At 27.3% G+C, this 21,967-nt stretch overlaps 1 protein-coding gene across 5 annotated transcripts in view; it reads right to left on the bottom strand.

Moving 5' to 3' along the window:
• LOC107163598 (neuronal acetylcholine receptor subunit alpha-7-like) overlaps nt 1-21,967 on the bottom strand; it is a 77,794-nt gene that overhangs the window by 30,870 nt on the left and 24,957 nt on the right. For all 5 annotated transcript variants that reach the window (XM_089223946.1, XM_089223945.1, XM_089223949.1 and 2 more), the window contains exons 2-3: nt 7,912-8,051; nt 6,018-6,062 (exon numbers count right to left, since the gene is read on the bottom strand). In XM_089223946.1, the coding sequence (XP_089080072.1) occupies nt 6,018-6,062; nt 7,912-8,051 (185 nt within the window). The remainder of the gene's footprint in view (nt 1-6,017; nt 6,063-7,911; nt 8,052-21,967) is intronic.

Below are 21,967 nucleotides of genomic sequence, written 5' to 3'. Positions count from 1 at the left end.
TAATTATGAATAAAAACAAAAATGGTTATATAGTTTGCGTCATGCACTTTGAGATAATATATTTTGCTTAGTGTTTTTTTATTTCACTAAATTGGTTAACATTGCAGCCATCGTGAATGCTTTTACAGAATACCTACCTATCACTTTTTCGTTCTTTATATGTCACTCAGCCGCACAACGTGTGTGATTAATCGTTTATGTTACTACCTATCCGTTTTTATGACTTTAGGTGAAAAGACGATGAAAAAAAAAATAAAAAATCATGAAAAATGGCCCACCTAAACCTATATGGATATATTATACAATTGCAAATTACATTAATCAAGAGAACAAAACATTTTGTATTTATTTGAAAAATGCTCGGAGTAAACGCGCGTGGATGTACAAATATGTAAAGTACTTTTACTCCAACTATAGATTTTCCCTAAGCTCTAAGAATCGAAATGTTTAACTTTAAACCAACATTTATGCATTATTAAAGGCTATGTAAGCTTTTTTGTTGTTGTAGATATCTTCGTGTGAGAGTCTATTAAGAACTTCGTTCTACATTTTGGCCTCATTATAATTATATCGTACAGTATATATTAAGGTATATTTGTATATACTATATACTGATGAAGCGTTTAAAAATAATATGTTCTTCCTAAGGATACTTATCAGCTTATACCGATATATCAATATTATTGTTTATGAACAAATAATAACGTGGTAAAACATTTTTAATTAAGAAAACTATTCGTTTTTATAAAAAAGATTTTTTTTCAGCCATACAATACACAATAATATTTCAATTTCCTCTTCCGTTATAGTGCATGTCCAATTCTTTAGCACAAGGTGGTAGTATTATAGAACTGTTTTACACAAAATTAAGATTAGAAGACAACAAATTCCATTTCATATAGATTAAAACAGCTGAGATTAACTAAGTTTTATGCCTTTGGCATAGAACCTTGTAATTTTGAATAAGTCTTGGTAAAAAATATGGTGTACCTACTTCAACTAAATTGCATTTAGTATAAGAATGACTGAATATTTATTTTACGCATGATTATTTACATAATGTTTTCAAACCACAGTGCATAATTTATCATTATTATTATTTAAATATATTTTTTTTAACTTTTTAGTTTTAAATCTATATAATATCGTATACATTTATTTAAACGTTTGGCATACGGTATTTATTTTGCATGCATTTTAATACATCATTTTAGTAAAAGTATTAAATGTATAACGCTAAAAATCAAATTAGTAGTGAGCCATGGTTCAAAATATTGCATAACTATCTACGTTTAAAAAAAAATCTTAGATAAACATTTTTATATATTTTCTATATATCACACGGGTAAACCATAACCTAATATCTATACTCCCAATGTTAACCCATCCTAAGCTCTACATGGTTGTATCACTACAACTCTTTTCGGGAAGTTTTTAGTAAACTGCAGAATTTAGTATCATAATAATCTAGTGTTTATGCTAAAATATTAGTTTATGTAGTTGAATCACAATGTAGAAAATATATAGTGATACATTCGATCCATATCTAACGGATACCAAAATTAACGATAGTCCAGGAGTTCGGAAATCTCTCAACAGAGTATGCCACCATTCGCCAGGGTGACTAATATAATTCCAGTTGTAATGCGTAAATTCACTTATAAATATTTAAAAATATATTTAAATGTAAATATAATGTTCACAATATGAATATAAAATAGGTAATATTACTATTTATATGTTGTATAATGCTGTATTTTATAGATATAAAACAAGTTTATATAGTGATATAGTTATAATAATCATATATATATATATCATAATCATAATATATTATAAGTATCATATTATATTATGTTATTAATTATAACATTGATTCTTAACACTATGAAACAATCAAAATTACTTTTATATAAGTAATTAACTATTTACTATTTATGAGTTATTATCTTATTTTATTATTATACATTATGAAATAACATAGTTTAAACAAATATTTTCAGGAAACAAAATTCTAAATTTATATTTTATTTATTTTAACAATACTGCCTATACATTTTTATTTACAACTTAATTTACTGACATTACAAATATAAGCTGTTCAATAAACTGTTCGAAAGTCCCTCAACTGTTTTAATTACTTAAATAAAAATAATTTTGATTATTTCATGGTGTTCAGAAGAAAAAAATAAGTACGTACAGTTAAAAAAAATTAATTAGGTAAATTAAATTTTTTAAGTTTTACTTATTAGCTCTAGTTTCACAAATTTTGGGTATAGAACACAAGTTGATACATCAAAATGACTTGAAAAAAATCGATAAATTCGAGTATGATAGAAAATGGGGGTTGTCATTTAAAAAAGTTAAGTTTTGTTGCGAATGCGCAAGAATGCAAGATACATGATTTTAAAAAAAATGTGAGTCATAAGAATTTACGATCCATTAGTCTAGTTTAATGTCACGTAAACAGAATTGAAAAATATTTACAGGGTATTGAGTGGTTTAAGAGGCCCCTTTTTTTGGGACCTGCATTGTTATGCTAATATAATCATTTGTTTGAAATATAAATGTGTCAATGGTTATATTTTTTAAAGTTGCTGACACCGAAAATCGAAATCAAAATAATTGTCAAAAATTTGTTTTATTTAAATTTTTTTTTTTATTTTTCCGTAATTTTTTGTTTTGTTCTTTCAACAATTTAAAAACTATTGGAAATTTTAAACTTTTTGACCTATAAAAGTATCAATTAGATTAATTTTCTTTCTAGAAAAGATGCTGAAGTTGAAAATTAACGTAAAGTTTTCTCCCCAAATGGCGATAACTCACAAAAAAAGAAAAGAAAAAAATCACATTGTAAAATCAATAGCCTACATTCATTGCACTACTTAGAATCTAATTTTTTTTTTTATTTCATTCTAAATACCACTTATAAAATTATTAAGTAATACAATAATAGATTATGATCCATTATATCTGTACCTATATCTTTTGTATTCCTGGGTGTAAAACAGGTTAAGCTAGTGAGTTTAAATAACTACAATCAAATAACGAAAATAAAAATGTATTCAGTATTATTCAAGGGTTAGGAGCGTTAGAGCTTACGCCTTATTTCATATTATTCAATTCATAAAGGGTATTTCAATTTTATTAAAATTGATTGAAATATACACAATAAACCAAGAACAATTGCATACCTAGGTACCTATAATTTTCAACTTGAAAACATAACGTCGAATATTATATAAACAATAACTCAACCAGTGCCGGTTAGACAAGGTATCGGCCCACCTAGTTTTAGTTTTTTAACCGGCCCTAAAAAGGGGCCTTTTTCAAATAAAAATGTATAAATTGATCTAGATTTGACGTAGTGCACAGAGTTAAATAAATGTATTCAAATTTGTGTTATGAAATAATTGCCCAAACACTTACGATCGACATTTTTTTTGAGCGGCCCACCGAGATTTTCTCGGTAGCTCGGCTAACCAATCCGGCCCTGAACTCAACTGCACAAACATTTATTTTTTGAAGTGTTGGGATATTTGAAAGCCATTAATTTAAAAATTAAATCTATGGTTGCAATGAACATGATCATTCCTTAGAAAAATTAGTTACACCTTATTATCTGAAATGTATAATTATGTAGGTACCCGACTATTAACTGACTATTAAAATAAATGTATTTTTAATTTGATTCTTACAATACTATAATATTATGTCTTATCATTTTGATTTAATATTTTTAGATAGTTATTTATACTTACTTATTTGTTAGTGTTTTAGTGTTTTATTATTTTAATTATTAAAAGTACTAATTATTTAAGGAACATGTAAAAAAAAAATGTTTATTTATTAGATAATAATTTATTTATGTATTTTAACATTATACCTATTACCTAATCTATTAAACTCCATAATATATATAGGTAATTGAATGTGTCTTGATTGACTGATTGATTAATAAGTTATTGTAGTATAATTCATATTGTAATATAGAAGGTATTTAATTGTTTTAATTTTTGAAAATTATATTTATTCGATGAAATCATAGAAGTATAAATTATGAAACAATAATGAGTTAGGTACAACACTTGTACCGTCATGCCTATGTTTTAATTTCGTAATCTTATATTAATTTACAAAAAAGAAAATTTTTCTCCTTCATGTTTTACATGGAAAAAAAAAAAGAAAAACCAAGCCCCCGAGCGAATTATCACTCTTTTAAGAACGATTTATAATAATATAAAGCAAAATATAACTTTCGTCGAAATCGGTACCAGAAATATTTATAAGTGGTATCATCTTCTGTACGTTGTGAGTAAGTCAAACAGATATATAAAAATACTAGATAGCTAACTTCGGTATTATTATTGTCGCAAGTAAAATGGCCGCCATTCTTATCTAAGAGGTGAATGTTTATGTTTTATAGTATTGATAAGCAATTGAAGAATGGTGTTATAATAGTTTAAACATGTAAATTTTAAAAGCAATTATTATTTTATACAGGTTTTGGGTGGAGTTAAGTTTTCATGTATGGTAAAAATTGTCACCAATTATTTTGCCTGTGTTCTTGAAGATAGGTACAGCTTCAAAGATAAATGTGTGAGTCAAAAAATAATTTATTGTTATACAAATACCAGTATACTGAGAGATATAATTTCTAATAAAGTATTACAATTAAAAAAAAAATTATCAAGTGCTTTATTTAATCAGTACAATCTTAATAAAATTAAAACAAATTTTAAATTTAGATTTTTCAACATAGCTACATTCTTTGGGTTTATCAAAATGAAATTATTATACATAACAATAAAGAAATAAGAGGTATTTTAAACTACATCTCGTAGGTATAGGTACAACAATATTATAATATTATTGATTCATAAATAAAAGTTGTTTCGTCAATTTATGACTGTTACTTATTGGGTTTAAAATATCTGTAGAAAACATTTTACCCAATGAAAATGTAATATTATGCTTAAATATTTCTGTATAAGTAATGCAATTAAAACTAATTTATGGGGTCTATCTTATTATTATTAAGATTCATCAAGTTTCATATGCGTTTGAGATTGAGCTTAATATAGTTATAAATAGCTGGCGATTATCATATTTTTCTATGTGATTACATGAAAATGCAATGAAATATTAAATTGTTTATATAAATAATAAAAGAATCCAAATTTTAGCTCCAATAGTCAAATAGTTTCAGATAAATATTATTCGGAAAAAAATGTTCTTATGTCTTACGTACCAACAAAATTAAAAATATTATAGTCCTCCAAAATTGTTTCTTATCACTTATCATATCATTTAAATTTGTAAACAGTCACCTCTTAAATAACGATTGGCAGCCATTTTGTTGGAGACATAATTTTTCAGGTATGGACTATTGAAGTCGGCTATCTAGTATTTTTATATATCTGTGGTAAATCATAGATATTAAGCAATTTATATCTATGGAGTAAGTTGAATTTATAGTGAATTATGATAAACAAAAAATATACATTGGCAACATTACATTTTTTTCGGGAAACCTCCTAAATTATTGTTGGGCAAATCGAAGTCCTCGCGTTCCACGAACAATGACATTTTTATGACTTATTATATTGATAAACTGTATATGGTTCTAATGAATATGTATATTATGTGAGTGAACGTATTTTAAAATTATATTAAATTACAAATATTAGTTATTGTCTTGAATTTCTAATAAAGTTTATTTTATACACATTATTAATAATCTAAAATATTCGTACAAGACTGAAGGTACTTATTTAAAATTATAGGTACATTGTATTAACATATTTTAGGTATAATAAATATCTCAATAAAATTCAATGATAATTGATAACCTCGGCATTGTATATAATTAACTACGATATATTTTCATCATGCTAACTACACATATTTTTAACACAATAATATGAAGTCTTAGAATATTTTCTAAGACTACTGTTCGTTAGATAAATAAGAATAAATGAATAAATTGTAATCAATTAAATTCAAAATATGCTTACCAATTTTAACCACATGTTAGTAATCAATAGCTGATTTTTTTCATCCTGTAACAAAGAGTTATGTTCACGTTAGTACAAAACAATTTATTGTTGTAAGTATTGTGTTATGATTAGTTTTAATTATGTCAATTAGAGGGATACATTTAAATAAAGAAACGTCGTTTCATTTATGCGCTGGTATTGTGTTACACGAATTCTGTCGATACAAAATAATTCAACTGTCCGAATATTTATCTATGAACCTACCCATATATATAAATATTATGTTTTCTAACCCCTTTTAAAAGAGGTTGATAAATTTGCATTCAGAATGCTAGGTAACCGGGATAACTGACGTTTGCGCTCTGAGGACGAATACATACATTTTAAACAGCTCTTTTTTATTCTGGTAGAAGTAGGGCGGTGACGGACTACAAAAAAATAATATATATATAAATATACCTACCTAAAGAATGTTTTATTAAACTATCCTCGTGTCCCCTTTACTTTTTTGAATACACTCAGTAAACTAAGTATCCACCTAACTCATTTTTAAAATACTAGTTTTCCCCTTATTTACAACTTATTACCATAGGTAAAATATTGTAAAGTCAGTTGGGTAAAAATCTTGAATTATTTTCTATACTTAAGCTAGGATAAAAGATTTGTAACAAAAATATAAAATGTTTGGTATTAGTCAAATAAATTTGAAACTTCTTTGATAATCTTTAGGACGTGCGTTTTATTTAAGTTCAAACTGCGGTAACTCTTCTTAAGATACACAGTACATTTACTTTTGATATTCAACAGAAACTATTTTTATGGAATATTTATGTCTAAATCGCTAAAATTAACTATAAAACACGTATTTATTTTTTTTAGGCAAACGAGGAATCAATTTGTAAGTTGAACTGACTTAAGAGTATATTTGTTTTTAGGAAACAGAGTTTTATTGAAATTATAATACTCAAATTGTGATGGATGGTTATATTAAATATTCTGATATTTATAAAAATTAATTTTATAATTTTAATTGTTTAATCTTAAATAAAAAAACATAAATATATTATATTTTGAAAAGTAAGATACATAATACATTTTGAACATAGTTAATAGGTACCTATAATTTGCTCACGGCTTTGAGCTAGAATTTTTTAGAAAACGATGTGGACGGGTTGAAACATTTTTTGCGGGTTTTTACCGAACTAAACAACAAAAACAGTGGTAACGTCAAAAAAGCACATTATTATAAAAAATAGACGACTTGCACGAATAAATTTTTGAAAAAGGAATTCAAAACTAGCTGCAAGAAAACAAAATCAACTATAGCTCTGAATGTAAGTCACTAAATGCGACATTTACATTTTTTAATAATATTTATGTTATCAATTTTAGAATAAATAAAATGCATAAAATGTTGATATTTATACGTGAGTATTTAAATATTATGTTATCTAAAAATATTTAAATAATATATTTATAACGAGGTATCATGAAATTAAGATAAAAGTATTTATTATTTTATGGAATTATTAGTGGTTTTCTTTTAACTATTTTATTCGATGTTTATTCACTTTAGTTTTTTTTTTTGATTGTTCGGAATAATGAGTTCATTTTATACTTATATTATAATTAAAATTCCATGCTGTAACAAATTTTGATTTTTTTTTATATTATTTTTAAATTATTATTTGTATCATGTCACTAAATTTCAATCAACATTTAGAAAACAATTTTAAACACATATTATATTAAATTTATAAGCTACACAATATATATATAAATATATTATAACATAGATAGGTACCTACTAACTAAAAATTATTTGAATTATTAAAAAATTATTTATTTATTGCGGTATATCATATAAAATATTAAAACATAATAATATAATATTATAAACAATGTAGCTCACCACATCTATGATTTGCATGAGCATAAGGCCGAAACTAAGTTGTAATGGCTCCGATTCATTAGCTACTGGCCTCTCTAGTGTGTTGTAAGGGTCTAATAAATCGTTGAGCAATCGCTTCTCGTGAGGTCCGCATAGCGTTTCTGTAAAATAAAAACATGAATCAAAATTAAGGCATGCTGTGTATGTATACGTAATATGCGAGGGTGCGTATTATAAATATTATAATGTACAGGGTAGATTATCATTTATGTTTGATAGTTAGCTACATATAATATACTAAGTCAGTAAAAACTTTCCACTGTGGAAATCATCACAGATATGATCACTTATATGATTGATTTCGAAGTTATAGGAATTTGATTTTGATAACATGTAACTGCCTACTTCTTAGGATTAAAGTTGAATCCAAAATAATTTTTAAAACTTTTTTAAGAGCCTTCTGAAAAATTGTGTTAACTGGAAAATAATATGTTTGACTGTTGTTTCTAGGTTTTCAATTGGGCGACATAACATAGTTTTGCCGTGGGGAAATATAATACGCTCCGGAACGTTTACAGGATACATTTCGTCGGAGGTCATCATGTGTTCGAAATAGAATTGGTAGCGTGGTGAAAGAGTTAAATTCCGTTTAATGTATAAATAATAATTAATAATTATTAGCTTACGATGGTTATGGTACCATGACAACACACTTCGAACATTCCTAATTTGTCCACGGCATCCGAATCACCGACCGGGCTATAAATCCATGCCACTGATGACGTCATTAAAGTATAATAATATGACTATCAACCCTATCTAATTTTAGCTGTTATATAAAATTATAATAGATTCACAAGACTTTGTTTATGCACAACATAATAATATTATACCAAACCGTATTCGGTTGATAAACGAGTATCCCGTTACCATCACCGCGTTGGGGCGTTTAAAAATATTTCAATGTTTTCCTATAACGTACAGAATTCGATAATAATAGTAAATAGAGTTATGGATAATATAATGTTATGTATACTGTAACGTCTGTAACATGTATAATGGAAGTTATAATTTATAATATTTGATGTTGATCATGTAATAATATTAACATTATTATTGTTATACTGTTGTTGTGGGACATTAATGTTTTCTTATATATATATATATATGCTTTGACCTCGAGTGCATTATTATTTATTATAATACACGAAAGAACGTTATAGGAACAAAAATAATAATCAAAATATTGTAAGGACCACAATCTCGTTAGGCCATATTTAAAAACAGAATAATTATGATGATGATGATGATGATTATTGATTTCGTTTCAAAATATAATATCTATTGTTTTAATATCCTTAAAAACATAAATCATCCGTTACGAAAAAATAAAAATAAACCGCAAACATTTACAATGTACCAATTAAATTGTATTCGATTCAACTTATCAAAAAGTTAATTCTACCTAATAAAATATCTGACGATCGCAATATTTCGTTACCCAACGAGCACTAAAAAAATGGTTTTTAAGAATAAAAGTAAACTGCAAAAAAAAAATTAACACAATCAAGTTTCTCGTGAATTTAAACTGAATTGATTTTTCTCCTATTTTGCTAATTAACATTAATAATTCAACATATTAGTAATATAAATATATTATATTAGTTTGAAACTTTATTTTTGATAGATTATGTGGATGTATGATCAAGAATTTGTCAGTTTTTATTCATTCTATCAAAACTTTTTAAGCTGATGCCTGATGTGATGATTTAATTCATTGAAATAGTTACTGGTAACATTTTTAAACATTTCAGACAGTTTTTAATATGTTTAGGTAAATTTGTCAATTTGTGGGATGCAAAATATTAGATACATTTTGATAAAATAGTGTATTATAATGATTAAGTTATAAAAAACAAACAGTAAAAAGTCAACTTTGAATTGAATTCTCTACGTGATCTTTATAAAAAAATGCTAGTAATATTTTTTGTTTTATATAAATTCAGTGTCACATACTTCGTAATAATTATCTTATATGGATTTTATATAATTTATATTGTACCATATAAATCGATTTGAAAAGTTTTTTATAAAGTTTTTTCACGTCCGGTATTATATCTAGTTTTCTATTAAAACTATCTTCGCTGAAATATAAAATAAAAAAAAAATCCCGTAGGAATAAAAACGAATGCGTTGTTCTAGAAAAAATAGGAATGGTTGCTCGTATTCTCTTGTACATAGTTATGTCGTTATATGTAGTTATTTCGTTCAAAAAGTAAAAACTTGTTAATAAAGTATTATAATGTCAATAAATTACTAAAGGATGTGGACAAAATATAAAAACTATTTTCTTTTCAGATAGAAAAAAAGGTGTTAATAATAATGTATGAAACTAAACACAATGGAAATCACCTGTGACGATAATCGAACTGGCGAGGCCGCAATAGACGGCCCGGAACTAGGTAAATGTGAAACGTTTTTTACTTTCTAGATAGGGATATTTGTCACATAATATAATTATATTATTATTATAAACTGTTAACAGATGAAACTATTATTAAATTTTATACAGTGATTCACCCTAGAATGATCACTCCATGAAAAATTGAGGAGAAACTTTTTTCATGTATTAATTATTATGGTATTTAATATTAGGCAGGTATAATATTTAGAAATTTAGAAAATAAGAATTTGAACAAATTAAAGATTAATAATGGGAATTGAGTGTGTTTTGTAAATCACTCTGCATAATGCATTTCGTATTAGATGAATTTTTCTCTTAGAGGTCCCTACTAATGTATCATAACTTTGCAGCGCACAACGCGTTTGAAAAGTTTGCAATGATAAAGGTACGGTAGATCTCCTGTCGACGATGCCTGAAATGAAAACGTCAAAGGACAACTACTACAATTATCCCAGATCACACTATCAGGGAAGAGGGAGGGTTTTTCGAATGAACCAGGTCGATTGATGACGCAGCATCTGACCGATTCCAGCTCTTGTAAACCACTATAAGTGTAGATAAGAGTTGCGTGAACGAGTCCGGAGCTACCGAAGCGACGGGGAGAAGAGTGCCGCCAGCCCGTCCGACCGACTAGCGACGGAGTTCGTATTGAACGTGATCGAAATGATAAAGAAACGCGCCGTGTTTGTTATTGCTACTACTTTTGGGACTTTATTAGTTTTTGCTTTCTCGGGATTCGAATATCGTGGTACAGTGAGAGGAACAGCTCATCGCTACGACACTCGTCACACACTGTACCAAACTATAAGAATGTTATTAAGGCAGACGAGACAAAATAATATAATGTAATATAAACTTGAAAATATGGCGATATATCGATATCACAGTAAAATATTGTATATTATTATAGAGAAGGAATCAACTGAAAAATAATAATAACAGTATTAAATATTTTATTTATGACGTAATATTATTATTATAGGTGTTTATAAAATACGAAGTATTCCACCGGGTATTTGTCGTTGTGCATGTCCTACACCCGTCTCTACGTCTTACTAATATAAAAATAACTCATCCATCCTCCAACTCCTGTTTAAACTTCGAAACTTACATAACTATTTTAACATTTAACGAAAAAAAATAATTCAACTTTATAAACGTTTTCAAAAAATATTATGTTTATTTTAATTGGCCATCTTATAAGAGAACTTTAAGAACCTAGAACAACTTTTCATTCATGTTTTTTAATTTTAAGTTCACTTCAATCAAAAAATAATGTTTACCATAATTATTATCATCGCGGCTTCAACATGAAAATTATTATTTCAAATATTATAAATACAACATTATTAAGACGCGATCAGACTTTTATATAGGTGGGATACAATTTTTTATGCAGAGTTAGAAATATTTGTATGATTAAAAAAAATAGTTGTTTATTTTATACTAAATATCCTTGTAATTAAAATTAAAATACTTGAAGTAACAAAAATCTTTTGAAGAGATAAATCGTTATTTTACGTTGAATATCCAATTTCAACAATATCTGAACTTCAAACGCTCATAAAAATAAATGTAACTACGCTAAACATTATTTTTTAATTCCAGTAATAAAAACTTACGAGGAATCTTGTATCAAATTTTCAAACCTTGGGTATTAAAATTAAAAATGTTATCCATTTTTAGCCACAAAATAATTTACAAATATTCGTGTTTTAAAATGGCCACGAAAAAAAAAAAACAGTGACTATGAATTATCATATTTTTGAATATTACAAAAAAAAAAAAATTATGAAAAATGTTTAATATCTTCATGCATTTTTACATACGAACAATTATTGTATCATACATTAAAAATTAAAATTAAAAACAAGAAAAGTAAAAAATGCCAATTAAGTTCAAAATAGTTTATAAATAACACAAAAAGAGCGAAAATATTTTTAAATTATAATATATTTTATAATTTGATTATTTTTGTATCATAATTAGAGACTATAAAATTAATACGAATATTGTTTACATACAATGTATGTACTTGCCAAGATATTTAAATTATTTAATGCTCGATAAGGACACTCTTATCCATTTATAATACCAACAATGTATTGTGAAACTTCAATACTAAGCTGTCCTACGAATCTGTTAAATCTTTTAGATAGGCAGATAAGACTTAAAGATAAACTTTCAGCTTAAGTTACTGAATAGGTTGTTTTATTATATGGTATCGTATTAACGCTCTTTTAATTACAGGCTAATTACTTTTTCATTTTCCTAGATAGCAACCGAATTTTCAGCAATATCAATGTAGCTTTTTTCAAATCAAAGCTTTTTGAATTGACACAAGGAAATGTACCTACTCAAAGCTTTAAAATAATATAATTTATTAAGTATAAAAACAAATATACTAGAATAGTCACAACGTAGTGGTTCTGTGGTAGCAAAAAATCAGTGAAAATAATATTAATACATTAAATAAAATAGTATATATCATAATAATCAGTAGACTATAACATAAATGAAAAGCTGTTCGATGGTAATCGTATATACGTTATATATATAACGACTGGATTGACTTGGCTATTTTTTTTTTTTTTTTTTGGGAAATGTTTGTAATATTTCAAATGAGGTTTTTCTGAAAAGACAAATTGAAAAATTTGGGAATATATTAATAGCAACAAATTAGTCAAAATTTAAATTTTTTTCCAGTATTAATTTACAGGATTTCCATTAGTTAAATTACTAAATTTTAATTTGTAGAAATATGGTAGGATAAACTTTTTTTTTTATAAATATTTTACAAAATATCAATCTATGTCATGTGGTGGGGTGGGGACAACGTCAGGCTCAAGTGGTACAACTTGTATACCATATATTTGTAATTATAAAACATATACCAAAATGCTATTTGGCGGATTCCGAAGCAAAGATATAATAAATTTCAATCTACCAATTAAAAGTCATTGGCCCGTAAAGAAAAACGTTTGTAACCAGCGGGGACGTCGGACGACAAATTGTATGTCGGACCATAAATATTTTTATACTACGGACGGGTTTTCTTACATTAACACTAGCAGCAAAATTCCCCAGACTAGGTGGTTTTCAATTTAGGGGTTTTTTTTTGTATTATTTTGGATGACCCAGAGTCTCAGGCGACACTACCAAATTTCATGTCAACGATAATCTCCGGTCTCCACGAAATGTGAAAAGTTGCAATCAAACTTGCACGCGACTATCGATTGCCGCTGCAGAATACGAAACTATTGTTCAAACTTATAACTACTAGCCTGTTAATTTCACCATAACTTCAACTAATTTAAATTGATTGGCTCTGCACAAGTGTTGAAAATTGTTTTATTAAAAACATTCTTAATATCATATATTTGCCTTTAATTTGTTTGCTCGAACACTCATTACATGTTCCATTAATCTCGTATACGCACCGCTTAGTAATGAATACGATTGAAAATATATCGATGTAAATCTTTTAGAATAGGGTAATTCAAATTTAATCACTTTATACAGTAACTAATACCACCTACTCCGTATTCGAAGCTTTGTAGTGGGTGACATTAATCTGCGTTGACGTAAAGTTCATTATTCAGAGTTAAATATAGATTTTTCAGTACTTTTTTTACACTATTATAATTTAAAAAAACTACAGGTATAATTCAGAAACCGTAATATGATTAGAATAATTTATTACGTAAGTATAAAATGGTAAATTTCACGTCGTTCAAGTACCTTTTAGTACCTAAATATTTCAAATGAAAACTAAATCATTTAATAGGTAGGGTATTTTTATTATAATTTATAAATATTGATAAAATCAATCAAATAGTTTTCAATATTGGTTTAATAATTATTGTCTGAAGTATGCATACAATTAATGACAAATATTTATTCAGATTTAATTTTAATTAAAAATAATAATATCTGTATTATATATGGCATTCGTCTATTGAAATGTCATTAGTTATTTTATTGATTGAATGATGTTATTGTTCTCTGGTTATTGTTTGATTTTGTATTTTGAAAATGTGACTTATATATACGGTTGTAATATTTTATTATACATCATAATATATGATTTATACTGGTGCAGTGCGGCGGACGAGCCGCATCTTGTGCCCATATATCTGATATTAATGCAAATCTATGTATATTGATTCTGTATAATGCTATGGAAGAGATAAAGCTTTGAATTTAAAAAAAATTATTTATAAGCCATATAGGTACTTCAAATTTTAATAATGATCATAGTTCTATGTAGGCTTTAACTTTTGATGATATTGAAATATAACGAATTATATTATTATCATTTAGAATTTAGATACCTAGAAATCCAAACTAAACTATTCAAATTTTTAATCAAACTTGGACTGAATTCATAAAACTTTAAAGGGATAAAATTATAGTATACATATATATTTCATATATTTGGTCGACTAGTGAAGATAGTGAGTGAGATGGAAACTGACGGAGGGACGTTCAACTTTCATGACTACCATAAAACGATACCAATAAACACGTTGAACACTATCCATTGATTGCAAAAATCACATTTTACAAGATTAGCAATATTCCATTTTTTTAAATTTGATCGATAATTTCCATATAACATTTTTTTTTTTTATTATTATTTACAACTTTTTCATTGATTCATTTTATTTGGTAATATTTTATTACATTTTTAATATTTTATTTGTAATAAAATATAAAATAGTATGTTAAAAATAATATATTAAATTATATGTAAGCCCGTTCGCACTTTTCACAAAGGCAATTGCACCATGTTCAAGCAGGAATGTCCGGCTCATAGGACAATGATTTTACCGTATGCATTTTATAGGAAAATTATTAGCCCGACCGTAAATTTGTCACAATACAATATTTATCGTACTATAGGTACAGTCATTATTAATTTTTAAATATATACTACTGGAGAGCAATACATTTTTTTAAATTTTGATTTTTATATGCACCTATGCTAGAAATAATATGTATACTGTATAGTTTAGTAGGTAAATCTTCTTATTACTTTTGGTCGATACTTTTAATCTCAATTAAAAACACGCGTCTTGTGGTTTTTCAGTACAATATGAATAAGTAGCTCCATACAATCATATACTCACCCTTTGTTTGTTAGTGAATAAAACATGTTTTTTTAAAATTAAAACTTGGCTTAAGCACAAATGATGCATTGGGTACATACATTTAATTTAGCTATATAATGCAACATATTGACCACGATATCACCATTGTTGATAATAGGAGATTTTTAGAGACTTGGATCCTCAATACGATTTATACCATTTGCATATACTAAGATATTACCCAACGAAAATTGAATACAACTTATGTTAATTATGCTGGTTTGTGTAATGGGACGTAGACGTGTACTAAACACATATAATTTTTGAATAATGTGTAAACCGGAGTAAAAAAAAAAATTGGGGAGGTACGCGTTTTCTCGCCCGTACTGCCACTCCAGGCAACGCATTGCAGTTATATATAATTATTTGAAATTTTTATGAAACAACTTTATTACTACCCGAATCGTATTTAAACTTATATAATTTAGCGATGGGTTTTCTCTGAGTCCTCCGTTTCACGTTTATACCATAAATTAATTCCACCGAGAGTTGAACTTTTCCAAATTACTGTAACAGAAATAAAAACACTGGGGCCTCCGAGCACTGAAATTGTTACTGTCGTTGTGAAAATAGAATTATTGTTAAAACCACTTGATCATGGATTATATTTTATAAGTTAATAGACTTCTCCAGCTGTAATTTGGGAAAACGATAGTGTATTTTATAAAGATATATATTTTTTTTTCATGTGGTATAGTTATACGCGTACAGCGTACACCATTATATATTATATGTACATATTACCACGATTGATAATCTCGATATAAATATATAGTTTTAACTTATTCACCACTAGTAAATTATATTTAATCGGCACGTAAATATTGTTATAAAAACATCAACGTATAGGTAACAATAATTAAAAAACGTCATGTTTATCAGTTTCTGAAATATGAAATATAACTTTATTGTTAAATCATTGTTGAATATAAATCTTCTTTAAATTAATTTAAGGCTCATATGGAAAATGTTTAATGTGGGGAAATTAATGTGCAGTTAATTTTAAAGCAGTCTAGTCCACGTTTGAGTTGGTAATCTAAGAGACCTTATATAGAGACAAAAGTTTGCCTAACCACCGGGGAAATCAAAATTAAGCCATTTTAATGAATAAATGTATATATAGTGTTTATATATAAATAATAAATATTTACATACAAACTACCAAATTATTAAGTTTAAAGAGAAATTTAAGTTAAGAGTGTTAAGTTATATTAAGCCCTTTATATTTGTCATATATCTACAATAATTTGTTTAGTTACATTGAACTATTGTTTGTTTTACCTATAGCCTATAGGTACCAATATATATATAGGTAACCCTATTATATTATGAAAAAAAACACATTATGCAAAAAATTATACATCCATTTGAACGATTTGTAAAATAAAATAATAATAAATAAAAATACACAAAAATCAGTTTGCTTGTTCTATAATAATAATATAATATCGAAATGTATAGAAATAACCACATGGACGTTTTGTTCACTATTCACATTGTCGAGCGCTGTCTGGCGTGGTTGAGGGGGGGAGGAAGGGTTCCATATACGTATAACAGGAGGTTTCGAAAAACAAAAAACCAAAAACATACGAGTATCCACCGATTGTTCATTGTTTTAGTGTGTTGGTGGTAAAAATCGCCAGATTTTCAATTGAGGCGTAAAATCGAGCGATATAATAATATATTCTCGTCGTGCGTCGAGCCATGTACGTGTAAACATATCTGTGCAACGTTTATTCGTCTATTATGTGTGTAATGTTTTGTTAATTTCCTTTCACTCTACTTAATGATTATTATTATTTTTTTGTTTGTAAACCATGTGTGTGAGGGCCGAGAAGAACGAGTTAGCGCGAGAGAGAGATGGTTAATGAATGTTTAAAAAGACATATATGCGATATTTAAAGATATAAATAATTCTAGTCGTTGTCACTCGCACGTAGTCGATGCCATGCAATATCGGTCGGGTCTGGTCTGTTTGAACGAAATTCCAGCTGTCGTTCTATATTATTATTGCCATAATAATATGTAACGGGTGGCTGACGGGTAACGCGTGTGCGATAAAAGGTTTGTTTGGTTACTGCGCCGATCGTTATACCCAAAAATTTATACTAGTAATCCCGGACTGCGACAGAAACGAATTAAATCCTCGCCAATCATTACCAAAAGGGATATCGAGAGTTTAGATGACCTTAAAACATTGAAAAAATATACAAAAATGTCCTAAAAATGATCGTAAAAAAATACAATAGTGACATTTAATTAATAAATAGGTATTAAAATATATATTATATATATTTTTTAAATTTATACAATTCATAAAATACAAAAAGCTTAAACAAATTATCACATTGCACTAAATCAGAGCACGTTTGGTGTTGTCAAAATTAAACGAACGGTGACTGGTACCTATAGTAAAGTATAGTATTACAATATAAATAATATACTTATGATGTTTATTTATTGTTATTAGTTATATATATGATTGGAGCAAATTTGAAATAGGCCGAAACCTCAGCTCTAAAGTCATAAAAAAACTCTTGAAGCTTTTTTGCCATTTAGAATTTTTGAAATTTTTGAAAATCCTGTATTTTTCTCAAGTACAGGCTCTATTTAATTTTTAATTTTAAATAATATTTCCATTCCTATAATCAATAGCTAAATTTAATTTTAATCTCAATATCTTTTATAACTTGACGATACAAGCCGTTAAGATTGTGCTTGAAAGTTTCTATCTTGGAAGCAGAATCGGTCAGAGTTCAAAGATAAAGAGTTAATATAAATTTAATTAGTTCTCTGTCATAATCCCGCATACAATCCTCCAGTGATAATTTCAATTGATTTATTGACCATCTTTGTTTGGCCCTATAATAATTTTTTTCAACATTTAAAAATGTTCACAAAAATAAGTAACATCCAGCCCCCCCCCCCAAATGAGGGGAATGTTGAACCACTATTATACATATAATTTTAACATGGTGTTATATTGGTTACCGACTGTCATGCGCGCATATTGAAATTGACCGGTAAAATATTGTTTAACATATGGATTTTGCTGTACAATTTTTCTTTGTATCTCGTACATAACTATAAAAGTTAAAACGCGAATCATCTCCATCATATATTACTTACGCTTGGAAGCGATGGGGAAAACTTGCTTTTTGGAATAGCAGGGCTTTTTTCTTCCTATATTATGAATGTTTACTAATCTAAAACAAACGACAGCTGCATTTTGTTTTCCGAATGAAATTCATTTTCCTGCTAATCGTGTATTCACGTATTTTTTTTTTTATTAAGAAAGACAATTTACAATCTGTACACAATAATTACAATAAGCAAATAAGATAAAAACAGAATAAAGTAGCATGAATGACGTGATGAGGAAGAAACCCAATGGTAACACCTCCTTTACAAATTTAATAGGTCTCTACACCATTTTCGCTTTAGTCTGCATGGTGGGTTTTTTGGGAGGGTGAGGGAAGACATGTGTGATATTACTGATATTAAAGTATTGTGATGAGTGCTTAAATTTTGGTGGACATGTTAATACATTGTTTTGGCTAGTTCAGTGGTAGTTAATATTTTTAAGTAATTGTGTAAGGTAGAGTTTGAAACGTACCAGGTGGCTTTGGTTACTAACCTTAGCGCTATTGATTGAAAAGCCTGAATTGGCCTGATGTTCGAGGGCTTGGCTGGGCCCCAGATTGCTATTCCATAAGACCAGACTGGTCTCATGATTGACTTATATATAATAAGTTTGTTTTGGAGTGGTATTTTGGAGTTGAGGAGCAGTCGGAGAAGGTGAATTCTATTGCTCGATGATTTTCTTTTTTCTTTTAGGTGGGGGCCCCAGGTAAGTCTTTTATCGAGTGTTATGCCTAAGTACTTTATTTCAGTTTGGACAGGGATGGGGGCGTTGTTCATGATTAATTGAGGGCATTCACGGGGAGATTGTTTTAACGTGAAAGTGACTTGCACAGATTTGTCAGTATTTATTTTGATTTTCCATTTTTTGGCCCATTCGTCTATTTTATTAGCATGATCCTGGAGTGCAGCTGAAGCTAGGATAGGATTTGAACTAGAGGAAAGAATAGCTGTGTCATCGGCGTATGTTGCAAGAAGGGTGTTGCAAGATTGAGGAATATATTATATAGATCAGGGGATAAATCACTACCCTGCGGGACTCCAGCATGTATTGAGTGAGTAGAAGAAATATCGTTACCCTGTCGTACGACAAACGAACGATTTTGTAGATACGATTTTATAATAAGATAGTAGGGAGCTGGCATGAAAAGTTTTAATTTGTATAGTAAGCCATCGTGCCTGACTTTATCGAATGCTTGGGCAATATCTAAAAAAAGTCCAGAACAGCATTCATTGTTTTCGAGAGCAGTTGAGATTTCGTCGGTAAGACGATGGACTTGATGAATAGTTGAGTGCCTATTTCTAAATCCTGATTATTTGGTATGATTTGGTTGTTTTGAAGGATGGGACGTAGTCTTTTCAGTAGGGCCTTTTCAAAAAGTTTGCCAAGAACTGGGAGTAAACTTATGGGACGGTATGATGAAGATAAGTGTTTAGGTTTATTCACACATGATAATATATTAATACTAAATGTGTATCCTACTAATGAATAATAATGTATTAATCAAATTAATCAAAATTAATAGTATTAGTAAATTCATTTAAATTTTATTTTAATATTTTCATCATATGGTTTAAGATTTAATTAATTAATGTTTATTAAAAATAAGACATAATTGATGTGAAATACATAATATTGTCTTTAATGCGTAATATCCTATTTTTTTTAGATCACTGAAGTTCGATCAGATTATTCTAGACTTAGATTTCTGATATACAATGTATTATATTTTATAGTACAAGAGAAACAATGACGTAAAGTGGTCGACGAAGTCGATCAATTATTTCAGTTCATGTTTCAAAAGTTAACTTTTTTTTATTGGAGTTCCATGGTAGGTACTTCAAATTTGATGATGTTTCAATAGTAAACTTCGATTTCCTTTACATAATCTATTTCACTGTTATCGTAATTTGATGAAGCGAACATCAACGCATAAAGGAAAGTTTCAGTTTATTTACTAACTTTACCAGATGGTATTCAAAGATAATTGAAACACAACAATGAGTGGACCTTCACATGAATTTCGATATTTATACAATTTTCGTCCAGAATCGATACTTAGTAAATTATCAGGAGTTTATCATGTTGGAAATGTATTATTTTATCATATATATTATGAATATAATATAATGAGTAGGTACAGATTTGATGTTTTGTATAAAATGATTCAAAAAAATTAGTAAAGTAAAAATAATTTTTTATAGAAGTTTAAGTATAATCATCGTACATGCCTATCATTTTTAAATCCATATTTTTCAGAAGTTATGATATTCCAAGTCATTCGTAACAGAAACATAACATATGTACTTCTGTAAACGCTATAACTATATGGAAGCAACAATCCTTTATTGTTAGTTCGAGTGCTTTTGTCTCAAAACTTAAATCATACAAGTGTTTGCTGTATTACAGAACAGTTCAGCACACAAAACGATTTTGAGGTATAGAAAAATAAGACGTTATGGAAAAAAAATTAGAAAGTACATACAAAATGTAAATTAAAATTATAGTTTTAAAATTGAAGTGATTTATTTCATTATTCAATATTTTATAGATGTGGTAAATAAAATAAATATATTTAAAGTAATAAATATAGTCCATAATATGATATTTAATAGAAATTATTTATGTATCATTTTTATTTTATTTCTCTACCTTATATTTTTGTTTACTTTTCATGATAAAAATGCACAAAATTGTCTCATAAATCCATTTTACTATAATATTTTATGTGCTATCAATAGTTTAATTTATTTTTTGTTAGATTTTTATTACAACTTGTATTATCTTATACTAACAAAATTATTGATAATGTATTATTTATAATGAATTTAGAAATTTTTTTACTATCAACACAATATCATCTTATAAAACTACGGAGGAGTGATCATATAAGTATATTATTATGAATAACATGAATATATAAACTTTATTGTACCTGAATAAAATTACTAAAATTAATTAATTAATAATAAAAATCGTTTTTGGTTGAAGTATTTGTACTGTTATTGATTCTATTGAAAATCTATACCTATCATCACTTTATTTTATTTATCGATCAAATTATTTAACCAATCGTAGATATAGTAAAATCGATTCTGATATTATGTTGTTCCGTAAAATATTATGTTTTAAATGGGTAATAAATATTAGAAAGTGTGTAGATAAAATGTTTAAATAAAAACAAAAAAAAAAAAAACTGTCGAAACAAGTTTGAAACTTTATTAATTAAAATGCAGAGCAGATGTAACAAAACAAAAAAAACTATAGTAAGTTTAAAGGTATTTAAATTGAAACTATTTTTTCTCATCTAGGGGAGAT

This window comes from Diuraphis noxia, unplaced genomic scaffold (assembly GCF_037042655.1).
Source record: "Diuraphis noxia isolate RWA-SAM2 unplaced genomic scaffold, SU_Dnox_SAM2 contig0003, whole genome shotgun sequence".
Lineage (NCBI taxonomy): Eukaryota > Metazoa > Arthropoda > Insecta > Hemiptera > Aphididae > Diuraphis > Diuraphis noxia.
Note: the sequence above shows the minus strand (reverse complement) of the source record. Positions and strands in the feature narration are given on the sequence as shown.